General features: G+C 39.6%; 5 protein-coding genes across 17 annotated transcripts in view; all 5 read right to left on the reverse strand.

The window, feature by feature from the left end:
• Positions 1–1080: 1080 nt before the first annotated feature.
• On the reverse strand, positions 1081–4920 carry LOC124297814 (4-coumarate--CoA ligase 1-like). Its single transcript, XM_046749132.1, has 7 exons — positions 4520–4920; positions 4010–4141; positions 3635–3842; positions 2778–3256; positions 2305–2704; positions 1962–2203; positions 1081–1684 (listed from the first exon to the last, which is right to left on the reverse strand). The coding sequence occupies exons 1-7, from the start codon at positions 4520–4522 to the stop codon at positions 1523–1525; spliced, it is 1626 nt and encodes a 541-aa protein (XP_046605088.1). The 5' UTR covers positions 4523–4920; the 3' UTR covers positions 1081–1522.
• A 1493-nt stretch (positions 4921–6413) lies between these two features.
• Positions 6414–7821, reverse strand: LOC124298184 (luciferin 4-monooxygenase-like). The gene is made up of 4 exons (XM_046749861.1): positions 7724–7821; positions 7231–7630; positions 6889–7130; positions 6414–6706 (listed from the first exon to the last, which is right to left on the reverse strand). Exons 2-4 carry the CDS (start codon positions 7283–7285, stop codon positions 6545–6547), a joined length of 459 nt encoding a protein of 152 aa, XP_046605817.1. The 5' UTR covers positions 7286–7630; positions 7724–7821; the 3' UTR covers positions 6414–6544.
• On the reverse strand, positions 7301–7851 carry LOC124297815 (4-coumarate--CoA ligase-like 5). Its single transcript, XM_046749133.1, has 2 exons — positions 7724–7851; positions 7301–7592 (listed from the first exon to the last, which is right to left on the reverse strand). The coding sequence occupies exons 1-2, from the start codon at positions 7849–7851 to the stop codon at positions 7301–7303; spliced, it is 420 nt and encodes a 139-aa protein (XP_046605089.1).
• Positions 7852–13630: 5779 nt separating this feature from the next.
• On the reverse strand, positions 13631–17666 carry LOC124298175 (4-coumarate--CoA ligase 1-like). 2 transcript variants are annotated; one of them, XM_046749850.1, is made up of 7 exons: positions 17501–17666; positions 16884–17015; positions 16503–16710; positions 15672–16147; positions 15190–15589; positions 14844–15085; positions 13631–14474 (listed from the first exon to the last, which is right to left on the reverse strand). In XM_046749850.1, exons 1-7 carry the CDS (start codon positions 17501–17503, stop codon positions 14313–14315), a joined length of 1623 nt encoding a protein of 540 aa, XP_046605806.1. In that variant the 5' UTR covers positions 17504–17666; the 3' UTR covers positions 13631–14312. The 2 variants fall into 2 exon arrangements, with proteins under 2 accessions (XP_046605806.1, XP_046605807.1); XM_046749851.1 differs by lacking the exon at positions 16884–17015 and having other exon boundaries at positions 17501–17663.
• Positions 17667–19206: 1540 nt separating this feature from the next.
• Positions 19207–22062, reverse strand: part of LOC124298875 (kazrin) — an 81906-nt gene continuing 79050 nt past the window's right edge. For 11 of the 12 annotated variants that reach the window (XM_046751450.1, XM_046751447.1, XM_046751446.1 and 8 more), the window contains one exon: positions 19207–21948. In XM_046751450.1, coding sequence (XP_046607406.1) covers positions 21700–21948 — 249 coding nt within the window. In that variant the 3' untranslated portion in view covers positions 19207–21699. The remainder of the gene's footprint in view (positions 21949–22062) is intronic. The other variant, XM_046751451.1, reaches the window with a different exon arrangement.

Below are 22062 nucleotides of genomic sequence, written 5' to 3' on the forward strand. Positions count from 1 at the left end.
GTCTACCCTACCTGGTTGTATAAGCTTTGAGGTAAATTGACGCGAGTCACAAATTGAAACAAGCCCAGAGCTGATATCACAGTTACCGTTCAATTAAGGACGTTTAGATCTCGCGGATATCGCTTTCGTTATGCAATGATAAAATTTGCAAAATTCGCAACCAAAACATGAGTACCAAGTGCTTTTGGCTTGCAATTAGATTAACTTTTTGGTCTCGGTTTTTCATTTTCATTCAAAACGTTTTCTCATCATCTTTAATGTCTAATAAAGTAGATTTATTAGATTGGTAGTTAGACTTTTTCATAGCCGTCTAAATTGAATGAACTTATGTTTATTTCAGAAAGATGAGCAAAGTTAACGTATTTTATACACAATTCGGCACACAAGTCGTCGAAGCTAGGAAAGCTTATCCTTCAATTTCATTTTGAGTACAGTAAAGATGACTTGACGTAACCTTGTACAAAGTGCATATTACTTTTTTAGACCCGGCAATCATCGCATCGTGATATCAAAACGATTATCACCTGAATTAACGGAAGTATCCAAGGTGTTTGACAAGATTTACTTATCCGTCATGATAATTAGTCGATAGACACTTCGAAACAACGCTTTCCTGCTGTATTTTCACGATTATTTCGTTGGCGTTGAATTTTGTTAGACGGTGATTTTTGTTAATATTATATGACAAACTCGTCGCCGTCACGTAAGCGTCGGTAGTTAGACATTTTCTCCTCCAGCAAGTCGATCAATTTCTTTTCGATGACCGGAAAGATCGCATTACTAAACCTGCAGTATTAAAAACCACAGTTCACAGTTTGTGCACTTTGAAATTGTTGATACTTTCCTGTAGGATTTCAAAGTCTGCATTGAATGAGAAAACTGTTGAGGAGGTTGTGCTTTATTCTATCCTGACAACATAGATGAAATGCCTAAATTTAACGATGGAATATTCAACTTCTTGTCGAATACACAAGGCATGCTTTCGATGTCACAAAAAAATCTCTCCATTCTGGTCATAGTATCCAAGATCTTCCGAGTATGAAATAGGATTTTCGCCTGTAATACGTCCGTATTTACTCGTAGTACTTCAATTTTATCTCATCGTTAGACTCAATTCGTGAAAACGCAACCTAATGCACAAACAGCGAATGACGGTTTAATACTGTTTATTAATTTGCTTTTTTGTGGCGATGTTAAATATCTTTGTATCAATATATCTGTGATAGTAATACATTAAAATACAAATAGAAAGTCTAAGTGCAAGTTCTTAGTTAGATGGGGATACTGACGATGTAGAATCAAATAAACCCAGTGTTGGATACTTATCGATGGCAGTACCATTATTTTACTTGACGATCTAGACCAAGGTATTGCTGATGTTTATTTCATTTCCACCATTCGTACAAACGTCAGTACGCGTGAAGATTTCATCTTTGATTTACTTTGACGCCTTAGGATGTTACATATTTTATTTCGAATAATCAGTATCCCGTAGATAAATAAAACTTCTTTTTCTATCATTTTACGAAGCTGCCACAGATGTTGCCAAATCACGTAGATATCTGCGCAGAGTTTTGTAGGACTCTGTTCTCGGGAGACAATCGACGAACTTGACTCCGCCGCGCAGCTGACTAAAGTCACCCATTTCCGTGGCCACTAAGTCAATCAATTGCTGTTCGGTAACCTGAAAGATCGCAAAGATATCGTGTGAAGGGAGCTCAAGCTCTGTTCAAATATTACCTCAACCACTAAGTTTGAATGATTTTTCTGAAATCCGATTTTAGTAAATGAAAACTGTGAGACCCAGAGAGGATGTAACGGTCTTTCACTCTCATCGATGACTTTCAAATGGAAAATCAAAACGTTTGAGTGTTACGTTAGAGATTGCATCGAGGTTTTACTAAGGCATAGGTAACCTCAGCGTCTAGCAGCCGATGATTGTGATGAAGAAAAAAAAATACCTTTTGGTCGGTCGCAGAAGACTCTGCTCTGACTACAAAAGCAACAGGGTGCTCATCGTCCAGAGGATGAGGCAAGCCCACGACAGCAACCTCCTTGACACCAGGATGAGGCAAAAGCACATCCTCGATATCAGCTGGAGATATGTGGTAACCTCGATACTTGATCAGATCCTTCAATCTGTCCACCACAAAAATCTCACCGTCCTCGTCATAGTAGCCAAGATCTCCCGAGTGCATCCATCCTTACGTAATGAATTAAAAGGTGACATTTTTCAAACGTCAGTGATAGGTTTGAGTTAATCGGTATCCTGACTATTCTATGGATGTCTAGTTGTATACTGACCTTCCTCGTCGATCGCTTTAGCAGTAGCTTCTGGATTGTTGTAGTAGCCGTTCATCATAGTGCAACTCTTCAACCATAGTTCACCTTCTTTATTGGCTCCCTGTACTTTCCCGGTGGCTGGGTCGACCACTTTCAGCTGGCTATCCTCTAGCACATGACCGGATGATCCAAATTTCGATCCAGGCGACTGGCGTATGATCACACCACCGACTTCCGTCATACCGTAACCAACGGTGATCGTGGCGCTGGGTACAGCCTTGATAAAGGCCTCCCGAGCAGCAACTGATAGAATGGCTCCACTGCTTGTAACATCTTTCAGGCTGGACAGATCGTATTTTTTCACGGCGTCCGATTTTACCAATCTGTTCATTACATTGACGGGTAAGAAGGCTGAATGTATCTGGAATAAAAAGAAACATGTTATTCTATGCGCATCCGCGTCCTCGATAACAAATAGTTTGACAACTATTTACTTTGAGCTTTTCGATGAGCGCGCAAGCTGTATTCTCGTCGAAGGGCGGCGGTATTAGTCTAGTTGCCTTTGCGCAAACAGTAAAAAGCATGGTGAAAGTTCCAGTGACCCATGCTTGAGGTGTGACGATTAAAGCTCTGTCGGCTTGCAGTACAGAAAGTGCCGGTCGGTTTTGCACCTTCATCAAAACTAGGTGTGACAGTGCAACACCTTTCGGCAAGCCTGAGGTTCCAGAAGTACACAGGATTACCGCAGTATCACCAGAACTTTTCACCGGTGTGCATTCGTAGTTTTGGACCTTTTCGTTTTCTTGCTCGTTGATTATTCTTTCAAACTCAAAAAACCCGGAAACGCGACCAAAAACTATGATCTTCAGGTCAAGATTAATTTCTTCGGCCGCCGCGGCAAAGGTGGTAGCTAATTCTTCGTTGACGAATGCCATTTTTGGTGCAGTTGTTTTCATCATATGACAAAAGTCCCCTGGAAAAATTATTTCAGCATCTTTAATGTTGAACGGTTGATTACAACTGTTTTTCGCGCTTGGTGTATATACAGACTTTATTCATCTGTGGCCTAAATTATGTTCATTCTGTTCGTTATGCTCCAGTGATTTATGAATATTGATCGAGTTTGTCGCTCTTACGTCGTAACAGTCTAAGCGTATGGCTATGTGTTTGGTCGGGACAGAACTTAACGTTGCGTCAAGTATTTAATCACAATTGGCACGTAAGAAACTCAGTGGTACAATGTATAATTTTACCAATTACAATAAGTAATATATACTTTCGTCACTACCGTTATATGTTTTACGAGACTTCTACACGGTATTGTGAGTTACGCGATTGTGAAGAAATTTACGTTTGCTCATCCCGACGTATAAGGGATTGAAAATGGCTCCAACGTAGAGGGCTGCGTAACACGGCATCGCGACGTCCAGATGTTGGTTGTCGCAAACTACAACAACGTCTCCTGGGAGCAAACCGTGAGCCTTCATCCACAGAGCACATCTCACGCTCCTGTCCCGCATCTGGTCGAAGGTGTATTCTTCGCCAGTCTTACCATCGATCTGAAACATTGTTCTCCAGCATATTACAACAAATATATTTCTGACCACAACGAGCTTTTGTGAAGCAGGCCCGCTTCGATTATTCATACTTCCATAATATGGAGCAATATTACGACACGTGTGGCTCGAAGTTAAAAATGGGTAATTTCGAGTAATCGCATATTTACCTGCCCTACTAATTTTGGATTATTTTTCAGACTGGCTAGTATGAGTTCCCCCAAACTGTTGAACTCGAACGGAGGATAAGGAACAACCTTTCCCTTGAGTACATTGTCCTCAAGTGTGAATCTCGAATCATTCTGAAAATAACATCAGGTATTACATTTTTCATGATTTTCCGAAAAGCGGAAATAACTTGAGCCAATTAGTGGAACTTTTGACGTATTCTATACATAGCCCGTAAAGTTTTCTACAAGAAAGCATTGAACGATGCCTTTGTAGAAAATTTTAGGATCCCTGACACCAGAATCGATATAAAAGTCAGAGACCGTTGCGTACTGTTGCTGCCAACTACGTAGAGGTTTAAATCAAGGTGAACTGAGCATCAAAGTGCGCATAAAAATTCAGTAAATTCAGCTCAGTTGAACGAATAAAAAAATAAAATCACAGTCCAGAAAAATGGAAGCCAGTCACCTATCAAGCTTTCTACGTATGTGGAGTGTGAGCAATTCACTTACCATTTTCGCTGTTTGTCGGTAAAATTATACTATCGAACTTAGATTTTGTGCCACCGTGCTATTTATGTGACTTGAGAAATTTTTTTTTCACTCGTTTAATATCTGTCTTGGAACTCGGTAAGAGTAATCAACAGCACGTTACAACTCGACAGAATGACGATTGTTCAAAGAAGAGCGTGTTCTTAAGTGATTCTCTACAATGAAGTGTTAAACCGGTGCAGCGTCGTTGATTCGTTGAAATCGATGTCGATCGGTTGTAATTATTTCTTTGACTGATAGAGTACAAGACGGATTTGATCTCTCTGCTCACACAAGTACATCCCGTTCATTCGTTCGATGATTTAGACAGAGTTTCAGACTATATATATCATTCTGAACAGCTCAGGATTATTAAATCTGATTCACCTAAGCCCGGCTTCGTAAGCAATGTGGCAAGGCGTGTCAATGCCACCTGCGAAACATCAAAATCACTATACAACCATTATCTATTTTTCCCTATAAGATTATTCGTTTATTCATAGTCTAGTAACGCTGGGTTCGTTACTACCAACTGATGGAAAGTCGTCATGTGTCGTATTTTCTGTACCCAATTCAAAAATTGGTCATGGCAACCACTTTATATAATATCTTATCAGTAACGAGATTTTTCTTTTGCCACCTATACGGGGTGTAACGAAATTGCCAATTGCGGGACACAGCATTGAGGTCATCTCGATAAGTGCAGCCGAGGAAACGGGGAAGAAAAAATTATTTGGACGCTCCGTTTTCTCCAAAAAGCATATGACCGGTAATCAATTGGGAGTGAGCTTTAGATATTTTCACCGAACAAGCACAATCGCCAGATCCAACGGATTACCGCGGATCCGCTCAAATCTACCAAAGTAGATAAAATTATACACTTCTCCAAAAGGATATATTACTAACTCCGGAGTCACTGAATAATCACCTTAACAATGCCTCGGATCCAAGCCAAGGACACGGATGCAGACGAAAAGTCATTTCGCGACTGGACTTGCTCAGCAACGAGCTAACGCCTGATTTGCACCCAATTGTATGGTTTCTTAAAAAAATCGACCATTCATATTTTTTTCTTTTGCGCTGAACCGGTCCTGCTTACGGCGACGAACTCAATACTTTTTCCTACAATCGGAAATTTCGTTACACCCTGTATAACATTCAGTCTATACACATGCATAGATTACAGGTTTAATTACATATTGAATTAATTTACTGGATATCGCCAAACTGGACTAGTCCCAAGGCTAATGAATTTATCTATCTATCTATCATTAAAGAAAATTGATTCATTCAAACTGCAATTACAGATTACCGGATCGCCACTTTCGTTACGCAATATAGAATAGATTGTTATCGATATTTTTGTTCGCGTTTCTCTGTAGTTTTGTACATGATAACTATTTACACGTTAGAAACTAGCACGGTCATCTTCGACACAGCACAGTTATGCTGAAAAATTGGCTGAAATTTCTAAAGTATGTATATTTCGTATGTGTGAAATTGTTTTCTATCTTGGAAAAAAAGGAATAGCTTTATCGAATGCCGTTTATTCCGCTGGGCTGTTTTCCTTGATAGTATTTTAGTTGTATATCATATTTGATCACTTCGTACGTATTTGTTTCTTTTCACGTATGTAACGCGTGAAAATGCCCTGACAAACATGATAATATACAGAAAAAATTGATATTTCTTTCGTATAGGCTTCTGGTGCACGTGTTAGAGATTATATAGCAACACTACGCAGCTGTTTTTTGATCTTTAGCTTCAAATGTGGATTAGCTGTTGTGATTGAGAGGATTCCTTCAAGGTAAAATTCATTATATAACATTGATTTTATTCATATCACGAATACAAATGCATCAATCTAATTATTTTCACTTCAAATACTTTCCGAGCGATGTATCGGATGAAATGGTATAAGAGTGTTTGACAGTTAAAACGTACCTATCCCTTAAATTTATTCCTTAACTAATTGCTCTTGGAGATGAGAAAATTTCTGGCTGATCGTCACGTTGTTGCCATAGATCTCCCTAGGTCGCGTACATATCCGCGTCGAATATTATTTGACGGTGTTTTCGGTAGGTTATCCAGGAATTTGACTCCACCCCGCAGTCGTTTACTGTCAGCCATTTCGGTCGCCACCAAGTCAATCAATTCCTGTTCTGTAACCTAAAGAATTCCAGAAATTAAGCGTCCATAATATTCGGACTTTCATTATTCTCACACTCAAATAACTTCACGATAATTTTACGTTGGACTTGTCGATATTGTAATTCAGAAATTTTCACGTTGATCTCGACCAGTTCATAGTGTCGCTAAGTAACCGACTTCTACTTGTCGGAACAAATTACCTCTTCTTCGGTGAGAGAAGACACCGTTCTAACTACAAAAGCAATAGGATGCTCGTCATCCACAGGATGAGGCAAGCCCACGACTGCCACCTCTTTGACACCAGGATGAGACAAGAGCACACTCTCGACTTCAACCGGATATATGTGATAACCCCTGTATTTAATCAGTTCTTTCAGCCTATCTACCACGAAGATCTCTCCGTCCTCGTCGTAGTAACCAAGATCTCCCGATTGCATCCATCCTTAGAAAAAGTATTAAAATTTGAGATTTTGTAACTTAAAAGTCAAGGGTTGAACTGGAACTTCGAATACATTTGCTAGGAAATATATTACTCAAGTTACCTTCCTCGTCGATGGTTGCGGCTGTAGCATCTGGATCGTTATAGTAACAGTTCATCGTGGTGTCATTCTTCTACAATAGTTCACCCACCTGATTAGTTCCCAATACTCTACCCGTATCTGTATCCACTACCCTCAGCTGGCAATTGATTAAGAGGCGGCCACGCGATCCGGGTTTTGAGCTGTTTGATTGTACTGATGTGCCAGCTCCTAGTTCTGTCATGCCATAGCCAGCTAGGATGGAAGCGCCTGGTAACTTTTTAGCAAATGCATCACGAGACGCAACTGACAGTTTGGCTCCACCACAAATTACAGACTTGATACAGGAGAGATCGTACTTGCTCAAAGCGTCGGATTTCAATAATCTGTTGACGATATTTGGGGCTACAAAAACTGTTTGTGCCTAAAAAAAAAAAAAAAAATAGCAGACATACGTTCAGCAGTGAATTCTACGATTATTTTGTTTACGTACGAATCGATAATTTTTATAACTTACTTCGCGTCTTTCGAGAATTTCGGGAGCAAACCCTGTTTCTTCAGCCACAAGGCACACCTCACACTTCTGTCTTGCATTTTTTCGAAGGTATATTCTTCGCCAGTGGCACCATCAATCTGTAATATCATTTGTCATGATAACAAAGTGAAAAAACATTATGTATCTCGATAGAAAATGGCTGGCTTTAACCATTTATGTATATTGTTTTCAGTTCAATGTCATAAGGTGTATCAGATGAATGTACAGCAACCGCTTACCAAGTTCGCACGAATACTTACTTGTCCCACGAAATTTGGATTGCTTTTCAGTTTGTCTAGAATCATTTCTCCGATACTACCGTAGTCGAAATCGGTACAAGGAATCTCGTTACCTTTGAGTATATTGCTTACGATTGTAAGGCCTGAATTGTCCTGGAAATGAATTCGTAACATCTTAAGTCCATTTTTGTAGTCTGGTAATTCTAGTCTTGAGGAGTTCGCACGTTCTCTGTGGTTTTCGGCGAGATTGTACAGTAATGTCACGCATTACTGCACAGCATTCAATGTACGTAACATGCATGGGTGCAGATAACTGTGCAGTAGGCATTTGAGATTTTGACTTGGCTGAATTGGCGTTTCTCAACAAGGCCGAAGCTGTCTTACGCAAGAAATACGTACGTTGATAAAAAGCTTAGTCATAGCAGCGTTAATGAGAAGTGTGGTGAACACTATTGTTGACAATCAACGATGGACCGCGCAACACAGTTTCGGGATTTACGTAAGCCAGATATTTTGACTTCACCGCTAGTACCGCATAAAATACTGTGATATGATCAGGTTGTTAAGAGTAAACGAAATCAACTCATCATCAAAAAATGATTTGAACTCACGAAAGCAGAGAGCATGGAACTACGTAGTATCATTTAAACAGTTGTAATTATTAGGTTTTGAAGAAGTCCACAGATAAATTGTGTTATTCGACAATTCGTAGAGTACGGAATCAGCAACGCAGTATTACTGCGAGTCTGCATGGAGTAGTCAGATTTTATATGACTATGATATAAGAATGCTATGTGTGTAATTAACTCACCATTTTAGCGTTCCGGATGAAGAATTAGCTTGATAAATTTCGCCACTCGTTATATCGTACGTGATAAAATGAGTACAAACTTGAAATCGGTTTCAAAACTCTGCGAAAGCAGTCAAGAAGAGGTTTGAATTGGACAGAATAACACTGGTACAACAAAGAAACTGTTCTTGAGATGTTCTGTGGAATGAGGTATGTTATGTTTAGAGGTATACATACTATACATATAGGTATAATTGGTCAGCTTAGTTCGTAAGATGCCCGCCGACCTCCTACGCCAAGGATGGCGAGACACGTCGTTCGGGCAAAAGTTGTAACCCATGTATTGTGGAACTAATCCACAAAAATAAAGGTCTAGTATATCACGAAGTGAATGAACCCAAGATTCACATTATTTTCTACCTGGATACATAACAAGGTAGTAGGTCGATTGCAGAGTTGACGGTGTTGGTTCGTGATGATGGTTTCTGTTATGCATGACGAAAGTGAGGCATGTATACTCATGAAGATATGCCATAATTCTGTTCATCGCAATTCACGGTGACATGAAAAGACAACCCACCTGATAAGATACATGATCGCTGTCAACAAGGCGATTTTCCGTATTAACTGATTTGATATAATGATGGCATGCTGCATTTACGATATTTTATCATGAGTAGAATGTCACATTTTGAATCCAATTTGCATCGTGAGATCGGCGACCGGAAAAAATTCAAATACACCGAATCTACACGTGTAGTAGCTTTACGTGTATTACTGCTACTGATAAAGAAGCTTCATTGGCTTGTGTACTCACTGCGTCTTCAACAAAGCACAATCTTTTGTTGTGTAATTCGTCGTACAAACAACCACACACATTCACATTTTGGAACGAAAGTGTGCATCATCAGTACCATGTCGCAAGTGATAAATCGTAATCAAATACGAAAGTTTATAGAGGAAAAAACTGTGAACAAGTATTTGGGAAAGAGGTACTTGGTTTGATAGCTTCTGTTTGAGTGAATGTTCGAAAGTCCAGTCAGTACTGGATTTGTTGCTGGTATTATTGGTATTGGTGCTGGTATTGAAAGGACTGTATACATAAATCCATTAAACGTGACAAAATTAAGCGTAATACTATTTTGAGCGTCTCACGCCCGATGATATAATTTTGTAATAAGTAAAATTATTACTCAAATTTAACTACAATTTTCGTTTGGTGCTGGATTTGAGCTCGCAGGCATCATGTCAGCATAATATTACGGAGAAAATTGATCCGGATAGACCAAGACCCAAGTCATTTCGTTGGACTCATCAAAAGTTACAATTAAAATACGTATATACCTCGTATTTCACTGTTACTCTTTACACTAATTATAGAACTAGGCTAATTTTCTTGGATTTAAGACTCTGTACATATATAAATTTGTATATTGTTGTTTTCCAATATGGATATGGAAAGGATATTAATAAAGAACATCAAAACCATCAAAACACTTTGCTTCGTAACTTCTTCCCTGTTGATCCCACGCTTTTTTTCGCTGCGTTTCCTGAGTTCCTGGGGGTCCAATCTGTCAGAAAAGGGTGTTTGGAAACGAATCTGGGAGCAAAAGATTTTCGGCCGAAAAATGAAAAAAAAGCAAGGCTAACCCCTTTGCATTTTTGGCGAAAATTTTCGCGATTTTGAAAAGTGCGAGAATAAATTCTTTCCGGCACTATTTCGACGTAGTTTTGCGAGAGAAATCGATTGGGCGCAGTCCCGATACGCTGCGATCAACGCATCAAAAGTTACAGCCAGAAAACGAAAACCAGTGTTTTCGACATTTTTCAGCAGGTGCTTTTTCGGTCGCCATTTCTCTCCTGTTGGGCCTACGCTCTTTTCGCTGCGATTTCTGAGTTCCTGAGGGTCCAATTGGTCAGATAAGGGTCATTTAAATCGAATCCGGGACCAAAAGTTTTTTGCCCAAAAAAAAAGTAAGGCTAACCCCTTTGCGTTTTTGGCGAAAATTTTCGCGATTTTGAAAAGTGCTAGAATCAATTCTTTGGCGCACTATATCGACGTAATTTTGCGAGAGAAATCGATTGGGCGCAGTCCCAATACGCTGCGATCAACGCATCAAAAGTTACAGCCAGAAAACGAAAACCAGTGTTTTCGACATTTTTCAGCAGGTGCTTTTTCGCTCGCCATTTCTCTCCTGTTGGTCCTAGGCTCTTTTTGCTGCGATTTCTGAGTTTCTTAGGGTCCAATTGGTCAGATAAGGGTCATTTAAATCGAATCTGAGACCAAAAGTTTTTTGCCCAAAAAAAAAGTAAGGCTAACCCCTTTGTGTTTTTGGCGAAAATTTTCGCGATTTTGAAAAGTGCCCGAATAAATTCTTTCCGGCACTATTTCGACGTAGTTTTGCGAGAGAAATCGATTGGGCGTAGTTCGAATACGCTGCGATCAACGCATCAAAAGTTACAGCCAGAAAACGAAAACCAGTGTTTTCGACATTTTTCAGCAGGTGCTTTTTCGGTCGCCATTTCTCTCCTGTTGGGCCTACGCTCTTTTCGCTGCGATTTCTGAGTTCCTGAGGGTCCAATTGGTCAGATAAGGGTCGTTTAAATCGAATCCGGGACCAAAAGTTTTTTGCCCAAAAAAAAAGTAAGGCTAACCCCTTTGCGTTTTTGGCGAAAATTTTCGCGATTTTGAAAAGTGCTGGAATCAATTCTTTGGCGCACTATATCGACGTAATTTTGCGAGAGAAATCGATTGGGCGCAGTCCCAATACGTTGCGATCAACGCATCAAAAGTTACAGCCAGAAAACGAAAACCAGTGTTTTCGACATTTTTCAGCAGGTGCTTTTTCGCTCGCCATTTCTCTCCTGTTGGTCCTAGGCTCTTTTTGCTGCGATTTCTGAGTTTCTTAGGGTCCAATTGGTCAGATAAGGGTCATTTAAATCGAATCTGAGACCAAAAGTTTTTTGCCCAAAAAAAAAGTAAGGCTAACCCCTTTGTGTTTTTGGCGAAAATTTTGGCGATTTTGAAAAGTGCCCGAATAAATTCTTTCCGGCACTATTTCGACGTAGTTTTGCGAGAGAAATCGATTGGGCGTAGTTCGAATACGCTGCGATCAACGCATCAAAAGTTACAGCCAGAAAACGAAAACCAGTGTTTTCGACATTTTTCAGCAGGTGCTTTTTCGGTCGCCATTTCTCTCCTGTTGGGCCTACGCTCTTTTCGCTGCGATTTCTGAGTTCCTGAGGGTCCAATTGGTCAGATAAGGGTCATTTAAATCGAATCCGGGACCAAAAGTTTTTTGCCCAAAAAAAAAGTAAGGCTAACCCCTTTGCGTTTTTGGCGAAAATTTTCGCGATTTTGAAAAGTGCTGGAATCAATTCTTTGGCGCACTATATCGACGTAATTTTGCGAGAGAAATCGATTGGGCGCAGTCCCAATACGTTGCGATCAACGCATCAAAAGTTACAGCCAGAAAACGAAAACCAGTGTTTTCGACATTTTTCAGCAGGTGCTTTTTCGGTCGCCATTTCTCTCCTGTTGGGCCTACGCTCTTTTCGCTGCGATTTCTGAGTTCCTGAGGGTCCAATTGGTCAGATAAGGGTCATTTAAATCGAATCCGGGACCAAAAGTTTTTTGCCCAAAAAAAAAGTAAGGCTAAGGCCCTTTGCGTTTTTGGCGAAAATTTTCGTGATTTTGAAAAGTGCTGGAATCAATTCTTTGGCGCACTATATCGACGTAATTTTGCGAGAGAAATCGATTGGGCGCAGTTCGAATACGCTGCGATCAACGCATCAAAAGTTACAGCCAGAAAACGAAAACCAGTGTTCTCGACATTTTTCAGCAGGTGCTTTTTCGGTCGCCATTTCTCTCCTGTTGGGCCTACGCTCTTTTCGCTGCGATTTCTGAGTTCCTGAGGGTCCAATTGGTCAGATAAGGGTCATTTAAATCGAATCCGGGACCAAAAGTTTTTTGCCCAAAAAAAAAGTAAGGCTAACCCCTTTGCGTTTTTGGCGAAAATTTTCGCGATTTTGAAAAGTGCTGGAATCAATTCTTTCCGGCACTATTTCGACGTAGTTTTGCGAGAGAAATCGATTGGGCGCAGTCCCAATACGCTGCGATCAACGCATCAAAAGTTACAGCCAGAAAACGAAAACCAGTGTTTTTGACATTTCTCAGCAGGTGCTTTTTCGCTCGCCATTTCTCTCCTGTTGGTCCTAGGCTCTTTTTGCTGCGATTTCTGAGTTCCTGAGGGTCCAATTGGTCAGATAAGGGTCATTTAAATCGAATCCGAGACCAAAAGTTTTTTGCCCAAAAAAAAAGTAAGGCTAACCCCTTTGTGTTTTTGGCAAAAATTTTGGCGATTTTGAAAAGTGCCCGAATAAATTCTTTCCGGCACTATTTCGACGTAGTTTTGCGAGAGAAATCGATTGGGCGCAGTTCGAATACGCTGCGATCAACGCATCAAAAGTTACAGCCAGAAAACGAAAACCAGTGTTTTCGACATTTTTCAGCAGGTGCTTTTTCGCTCGCCATTTCTCTCCTGTTGGTCCTACGCTCTTTTCGCTGCGATTTTTGAGTTCCTGAGGGTCCAATTGGTCAGATAAGGGTCATTTAAATCGAATCCGAGACCAAAAGTTTTTCGCCCAAAAAAAAGTAAGGCTAACCCCTTTGCGTTTTTGGCGAAAATTTTCGCGATTTTGAAAAGTGCCGGAATAAATTCTTCCTGGCACTGTTTTGACGTAATCATGCGAAACAAATCGATTAAGCACAGACCGAATGCGTTGTCATCAATGAATGTAAAGTTATGGCCGAAATACATGTGACGGTTTCGCTAAAAGGCTGGGAAGAAAAATTACAAATTCATTGATCAAAATTTGAGTTTATTAGACATGCCCTAATGGTTGTACAAGGGTTCAGGTGTCAGTGTGTAGTGATTTAACAACTTAATAAACAGAACCAATTTGACAGAGATACTAAATTATTTCAATTGCAATATGTGGAAACCGGTATGCATCATACGCTGTCTGAAGAAAAATATGACAAGTACTATATGAAGTAGTTACTATCATACATATAATACAATATTACAAGGTTGCTAAGTTTTCAAATCTAACTGAAAAGAGGCGTGCGACGCCGGACGCGCAACGAAAGTGAAAACTTTCAGCGGAGTTACCGTCTTTTTTTCTTTGTCCCTCACTCTTTCCTTAGATATTAATACATGTATTTGGGATAGAATTCATTCATAAAGTAGTAATAAACATGGTCTTAATATAATAACTTCTTATTCGAAAAATCGGCCACTTCAGTCAAATTTCATATTGTTATTCACTGACAAATGTTTTCATATTATTTGTGTCAAGACTGGATTTTTCACAGCTTTATTACGAAATTTATCACTCATACAAAGCTTGCACAGTCGAAAGCACTCTCAAGATTCCTATATTTTACTGTTCGCTTCGGATAAACCAAGCGAAGTTTTACTGCTGTCAATCCAGACGTCGGGGTGCTTGTACATTATAATGAATATTGCAAGCGATCTTTCTATGTTGCCCCCACAGCTCTTGCTAATTTGCGGACATCTCTGCGCTGAACTTTGTTTGATGGGGTTTTTGGTAAATGATCCACAAATCTAACACCACCACGTAGCCGTTTACTGTCAGCCATTTCTGTAGCGACCAAGTCAATTAACTCCTCCTCCGTAACCTGAAAATCGAATTTATGAGGTTAGACAAAGAGACCACTGAATATTTGTGTACTCTTAATCGGGGTAAAGACCTTAGACAGCAGCGAATTGGTTTAGCTAGTAAATGATGGTTTCAAAATAATTCGTTTGGAAAAATCTTTTGATTCTTTTATAGTCTTTTTCGCTCAAGGGTTCATTTTTTAGGAATGTTCACATTCGTCGTTTCCACTTTCACACCATTTATATTAAACATGATCTTATCATAAATAGAAACTATATAGCCTTAGTGAATCTCAGTCATATCTCGATGAATTACTGCGCTGAACAGTAGATGGACTAGTGTTCACTCTTAATGAAAATTGTGTTGCAGTTTTTTTAGAACATAGTACCTGTTTGTCAGTTATTGCAGCTTGCTTTCGAACCACGAAAGCAATGGGATGCTCGTTGTCTACAGGATGCGGTACACTTACAACCACAGCTTCCTTGACTCCAGGATGAGACAAAAGCACATCTTCGATATCAGCTGGAGATATTTGATAACCCTGATATTTGATCATTTCTTTTAGTCTGTCTACAATAAAGATTTCCTCGTCCTCGTCATAGTAGCCAAGATCTCCCGAGTGCAACCATCCTTAAATGGAAATTCAAAAGGCAACATCCTTAGAATCCAAGCCAGAAGTTAATCTTCATATGAGTATCCAAAATATTGTCTATCAAATTTATAAATATACTCACCTTCCTCGTCAATTGTGCACGCTGTAGCTTGCGGATCCTTGTAGTAATGAGCCATCGTGGTCCCATTCTTGAGCAATAGTTCACCCAATTGATTGACTCCCAGTAGTCGGCCGGTATCTGGATCGACGACTTTTAGCTGGCAATTGTCTAAGATGGAACCACATGATCCAGGTTTCGAGTTCTTCGTCTGAATTGAAATGGCACCTCCGACTTCCGTCATGCCATAACCCACGATGATCGAGGCATGTGGTAACATCTTATTGAAGGCTTCCCGAGTATTAGCGGGTAGAACAGAACCACCGCACATGACTGTCTCGAGACTAGAGAGGTCATATTTTTTCAACGCATCTGACTTTACCAATCTAACGAGCATGCTGGGGCTCAAAAGAGCTGATTTTATCTGGAAAAAGGGTAACGTATCACTGTGTACTCGTCCGTTGTCAAGCTATTCCACCTAGGATTGAATAGGATTTGTAACTTACTTTAAACTTTTCGATAATCGCACATGCTGTGTACTCTTCGAAGGGCGGTGGTAAAAGCCTGGTTGAATTTGCGGCTACAGCAATCAGCATGGAATATACCCCGCTGATCCATGCTAGACATGAGATAATCAGCGCTGTATCGTTAAATACGTCAGCGAAGGACGTATGCAATTGGTTAAGGATAAGTGCATGGGCCAATGCAACACCTTTTGGGAAACCTGAGGTCCCAGAGGTGCACATAATTACTGCAGTCTCGTCAGAACTTTTGATCGGTGTGCATCTGTAGTGCTGGACCTCTTCGACTGTTTGTTCAGCAATCACTTCTTGAAACGCAAGAAAGCCTGGAACGCGGCCTAGTACAACAATTTTCACGTCTAGCTCTGTTTCTTTGACCGCCTCGGCAAAGGTAGTTGCTATATCTTCGTTGACAAATGCCATCTTTGGGGAGGTGATTTTCAACATATGACTAAAGTCCCCTGGAAAAATAATTTCAGCATTTTTAACGTGGGAGGCTTAATATAATATTAATAACCCGTGTTTGTTTGCGGCCTTAATTTTGTTCATTTTGTGTATCATATCCCACTGTATATTCGAGTACTGATTAAGTTTGTCCATCTCATGTCACAACAATGCACACGTATGTGTATGAGTTTAGTCACGATAAAACTTAACGGTGTGTCAAGCATTTGTTTAGAATTATCACCTAAATTAGTTGGGAAATGTACGATTAGTCAATTGAAATAATTAGTAATACTTCCATGGCTGCTGTTATTATTCCAATGAGTCTGGTATATTTGAGTTTACGAACTTTGTCATCGAAAAACAATTTACTTTTGTTCATCCCAACGTCCAAGGGGTTGATTACGGCTCCAAGATACAGGGTTGCGAAACACGGCAGCGCGAGGTCTAGCTGATTGTGAGAGCACATTGTGACAACGTCTCCCGGAAGTAAGCCCTGTTTCCTCATCCACAAGGCGCATCTTACGCTTCCATCTCGCATCGTGTCGAAGGTGTATTTTTCACCAGTAGTAACATCAATCTAAAATATCGTTTTCCAACATTTTATAACAGATATGTTTCGGAATAAAATATTTTTTCGTGAAGGAAAGCTTGCTTCAGTTATCGATACTTCCATCATCGGTGCAATATTACTACAGATCTGGTTAGAAGATATCTGAAAATCAGTCATTCAGCGTCCTCTCGCACACTCACCTGTCCTACCAATTCCGGATTGTTTTTCAGTCTTGCTAGTACAAGTTCTCCAAAGCTGGTGTATTCGAACGGAGGAAAGGGAACAACTTTACCCTTGAGTATGTTGTTCTCAATTGTGATCCTCGAATCATTCTGAAAATAATTTCATAATTTTTTTCACCAGCTTACGCATGTAGCCGGTACTGTTTTCTAGATAATAGTGTGTCAAAAAAAATCTCCAACAAAAACCCTTACGTGTTTCTGCGCCAAACGATTAGTTCTCGATACCTATAAACTGATGTAAAACGTCCGTGTGCTCAAAGTGACGAATATTTTACCTGGCAGATGATTTCAAATCGCAGGATATATCGATGGCGATAATGCAAAAAGCGAGCCTCAATCGAGTCTGCTATTTGATCAAATATAAAGTGGTCCTAATTTTAACCACGTCACCGATGCGGATCAAGATCCACACGTAAAAGCACAGTCAATTTATCTTATTGTTAATTGAATTAACCAGTTCAATGTTAGGGAATTTGGTGAACTTGTCCGATATCGAAATACTAAAAGTGTCGAAAAAAGTATCTAGACATCGGACAATTTGCGTACTTTCGGACGACTCTAGCCAACGTACTCACCATTTTTGTATTTGCGAGTGAAAATCTGCCTTCAACTTCGATTTTTTACTATTATAATTGATGGGATCTGATAATGTGCCGCTAGAAAATGTTTCAAACAGTACATCAGTCTTACGACTGAGGGAGAGCGAATAACACGTTTCAACTAGAACGAATGACGATTGGCCAAAGACGAGCGTGTTCTTAAGAGACTCTTTACAACGAAATGGTGAGCTTGTGTCATGTTGTTGTCTCATGAAAATCGGTGTCCGTGGGTGATGATAGTTCGGTTGGCTGTGAAAGAAACGATAGATTACGATGCTATGCACTTACACGAGATACTTTGATGCCGTTGCGAGGGTGTATCATCAGAGAAAATTGAATATCATGCAAACGCAAGTCACGCCGCGCCGTCTGAATTCTTCTTGCAAAAACTTGTTTGTAATTTAGACAGTAATGATGAGTTTTCAAACAGCCACTAGTACGGACTTCTATCTGCCTCTTCGTTCCTAGTTCATTGTAATTTTCTAGATAATGAACTAGCAGGTGCAGATTCTCGGCATTGTCATTTTTATTGTCATTACAGTGATCAGGTTACTGAATAAATCGCAGGTGTTCCTGGTACCGTGTGCGTAAACATATTTTTACAAATGTAAGAAAATTATGACAGGCTCGGAACTCTGTACGTAAATTTTAACGCTTACTCAATTTTTACGTGTAATAATCGATCGTGTAATGCTCTTGGTATTGGATTTGACAAAGACATATTTTGATTCTGTTTTCAGAGATGAATGGATTTTAAGATGATATTAATATTATGATTTGAAAAATCGCAATTTGCTTAACGGAAACATTCGATTTTCATTACTTTTGAGAAACTTCTTTTGCAACGAATATCGAGGTTCGTGCTGTTAATGCTATTGTTGTACTATTAAAGTGTACGATTGGCTGAAAGTTGAACTGAATAAATTCAATTGGCGATGCTTGGGATTTGTGCAGTGAATCGAGCGATGACAGTTGCAATTTTAGATAGTAGCAACACATTGCAACGTTTCGCATTCCGTATACCTATGTGGATAAAAAACTAGAGTAGAATTTAATCGCGACGAGCAGTTATCCTTCAGGTGATCATGGATGTTTCTACTTTCCGTTTTGGAGTGATAAAAGTATATTTCAATCGAGATTTACAAACATGTTTAAAATTGGGTCAACGATGGCGTCAGCGATCCATTATTCTGAGACTTATCGAATTATTACGTTTAGACAGATAAGATTACGAAGTTCATATAACGGGAAAATCGTTTACTAGCTTATGCAATGCAGCACTGTTCACGCTGATTATATAGACTGCTTAATGGCTGCGAGACAAACTCGGTTTAGAACTATTTTTAATACTTTTAAAATACGTGAAGTACGATTAGGTTTTTTTAACCTTGACAGTAAATACTTTCTCGAAAAGAAGTCAGAATTCATCATTACACTAAACTGGATGTTTTTTTTTTTACATCTACATTATATAATCGCGATTTTTACGGTATCCCAAACGTGAATTATATTATTATATGTGGGTTTTGAACGGTTGCAATGTCAATCGGTATTACTTGCAGCCAAAACCGAAATCAAACCGATCAAATTTCGATTAGACGTGTGTGTTAAGAAATTGCCTGTTACTTGCTGATGGGTTACGTGAGATTATAAATTTTCTTGATTATGAATGAAATCGAAAATTCAATACAATCATAATTTTATTTGTGATAGTAGGTACAGCTCACACAAATATATACATTCCGTATTGAGCGCATTTACAATGTTATTTCGTATTTATTTTACTTTGTTTCCACGTTGATTGGATAATTTGAATAATAAATTACGGTTAGACGCGGATTCCTCGCACTGCACGGGATCCTTTTTTTTTATTTTGAACACAATGGCATCCGCATGTAATATGTCCAAATCCAAATAAATATTAATTAAACCTAAATTAATTTAGTGAAATAAATTACTTAGGTACATGAAATTACATACTCGTATATGCTTTCACAGTATTAATCATCCATTTGATTGATTAAAATGGCGATAATACGTGCATTCAGCACTATACTTTTGTCAAAATTCATTTTTGTTCTCAATTTACGAACGGAATAATATTTTCAGAAACGAATATACCGAGAATTATCGTTGGTTTTATTTTAATGATCACTACGATCTAGGAATTCTATAATTTTACAACTGAATTCGATAGAAGTATATTTTCCGGAATATTTTTGCGGTAATTAATTTGTAACTTTCGAGTCGCAATTAATTAGGCTTCGATTCATCACGTGGATACGGATAGTAGTAAGATTTCCGTTACTTGCGTTTCAGCAGTTACAATAAGATCTTATCATATAAGCTTTCACAAGAATTGTAGTGGGTATCAGCATTGTTGATACGTATCATTTAGTAGTTTCGGTAAGCTGTGTACTGTAAACGGAATATTTTTTAATCATATTTGAGCTACTTACAAGGTTTTGTTTTTTGTTGCCACGAAGAGATGCTTCTCCGAGATAATTCAAAACAATTGAGATACAAGTCTTGACCAAGTCCTCAACTAGACACAGTTATAGTGTCATAATGATAATAATGGTAATAATAATTTTAATGTCAATAATAAGAATAATGACGAAAGGAATTATGACATTTGTATAACTATATCAACTCAACAAAGTTGACTCCCTGTTTATCTGTGTAAGTTATATCGATAGCTGTGTGTGAATACAGGTGTGAGAAGAAGATTAAGGATTTTTAACGACAACAGAAATCTAACGTTTAAAATTGATAAATTGTAAGTAAGAAATTTGTAGAAGTAAGTTCACCGTCGTTGATTGTAAAATTACTGTATGCTTGGATTACGGTCTTTACTTTGTATGGATTATACGTCTCAGATAAATATAGAAATTGTTTGAAATGTTCCCCCCATATTTTCCTATATTAATCTTTATTGTAGTATCATATTGAACGGTGGAGGGAAGAGTGTGTACTTGATTAGCTAAACTTTGGAATATCAGCTACCCTGGTATGATTTTTTTTTTCTTAGGATATTTTAGTACTTTTTTCTGTGCATCGTATCGATAGTATGATCAATAAATAAACCTTGATTACGGGGCAACATTATTACACGGACACGTATCCGGATTCTGTTTACAGTATCTATAATAACTGTCATTACTCGGATTGATGACGTAGTTACAAATACATAAAATAGGGCAGTCACTGTACAATATTATATAATGCCCGGATAAATTAGAGTACATTATTTGACATTTATAGCTGCTAAGACGATAAAAGTTAACTGCAGGCAATATAGGGTATATTAATATACATATTGTATTACGATATTTAAGCAGGCGAGAATGACGGCTACTGGTATACGTTGCATTTCAAGAGTAATTTCAGAGTTGTGGTAATTGGAAAAAATGTTATCACCTCTATAACACTGTTGAAAAAAAACCTGTTCACCTGATTTACAGTTCTGAACAAAAATCGTTACTTTCCCGGCCACAATTTCCAATTTCCAACAATACCGTGACGTTTCAAGTCTGCGGATGAATAGAAAATAATTGATTCTTCTCCGATACGGATTCCCTTCAATATGCGATTCTGTTTCATCGAAGCTGGTCAACTCGTCGTCATCCAAGTGGTATTCAAACGGTTTAGCGTAATTGCGTAATGGCTAAATTCAGAGGATGAATTTGTGTTCAGAACCGTGCGCCGTGCGTTCTCGACGGCGTATGAAATGAATCGATTCAAAAGTCATTATTCGCGGTCGTGACTCCTAAAGTCCATCTCTTAAATCCGCACTCGTTTCGATGTAGGATAATTCAAAACCCCGATAGGATCGTCGATCGGACAGCGGCTAACGAATGCAAAGCAGTTAATCGAGCCTTGGATTAATTTTGGAAACGGTGGGGCCATCCCTCCTCGGCAAGGCTTCCGTACTGACGTATGCGCGGCGGCAAATGCGTTTCCGGACTCTGAGGTGAGTAGCATCCGGCCCCGGCGCTCTGGACCGGATATCTGTAGAGGGAACTCGGCGAGGCGTAGTGGGAGGACTCGCTTCCGGCCTGGAGGACGTTGCCGTACCCGGAATAGGAGCCGTAATGCGAAGACTGGGAATTTGGCGAGTGGCCCCTCTCGCTGAGGCTTCTGTAAGGCCCCGATTGGCGGGCCTGTTCCTCTTGTCAGACGGGGGTGCTGACGGCGACGCTGCTTATGTACTCGATGTCGCTGATGCTTTTGACTCGACGATGCCGTTTACCGGACGACGGTCTCGGCGGTAGTTGAGGAGGAGGTGGCGACGATCCTCGGCTCCCGATGCTCCCGTGGTGAACGTACTGACACTGGCTCGCGAGACTTCCGGTGTCCGACGATGACGACGGGGATGCCTTTTCGCTGCGAGGACGAAGACCGAGGGCTCGGCTCAGTGATCCCTGGAAAATGGTTCATATTCACGTGTGATTACGAGGTTCGCCGATCGATCGAGCAGGAATAATAGCGGAACGAAAGCGATATCGAATTTTATCGCGAGGAAACGGATCAGACAG

The sequence above is a fragment of the Neodiprion virginianus genome, chromosome 2, assembly GCF_021901495.1.
Source record: "Neodiprion virginianus isolate iyNeoVirg1 chromosome 2, iyNeoVirg1.1, whole genome shotgun sequence".
In the NCBI taxonomy this organism is placed as follows: Eukaryota; Metazoa; Arthropoda; class Insecta; order Hymenoptera; family Diprionidae; genus Neodiprion; species Neodiprion virginianus.

Coding starts and splice junctions, on each gene's coding strand:
- LOC124297814 (XM_046749132.1), bottom strand. Junction 3,257..3,634: donor ATACGTCGGGATGAGCAAAC/GTAAATTTCTTC, acceptor TAATTTTTCCAG/GGGACTTTTGTCATATGATG. Junction 2,204..2,304: donor TAAAGCGATCGACGAGGAAG/GTCAGTATACAA, acceptor TCATTACGTAAG/GATGGATGCACTCGGGAGAT.
- LOC124298184 (XM_046749861.1), bottom strand. CDS start 7,285: ATGAACTGTTACTATAACGATCCAGATGCTACAGCCGCAACCATCGAC. Junction 7,131..7,230: donor CGCAACCATCGACGAGGAAG/GTAACTTGAGTA, acceptor ACTTTTTCTAAG/GATGGATGCAATCGGGAGAT. Junction 6,707..6,888: donor CTTCTCTCACCGAAGAAGAG/GTAATTTGTTCC, acceptor GGAATTCTTTAG/GTTACAGAACAGGAATTGAT.
- LOC124297815 (XM_046749133.1), bottom strand. CDS start 7,851: ATGATATTACAGATTGATGGTGCCACTGGCGAAGAATATACCTTCGAA. Junction 7,593..7,723: donor AAATTCTCGAAAGACGCGAA/GTAAGTTATAAA, acceptor TATCGTCAACAG/ATTATTGAAATCCGACGCTT.
- LOC124298175 (XM_046749850.1), bottom strand. Junction 15,590..15,671: donor CGATTATCGAAAAGTTTAAA/GTAAGTTACAAA, acceptor CCCTTTTTCCAG/ATAAAATCAGCTCTTTTGAG. Junction 15,086..15,189: donor GTGCACAATTGACGAGGAAG/GTGAGTATATTT, acceptor TTTCCATTTAAG/GATGGTTGCACTCGGGAGAT.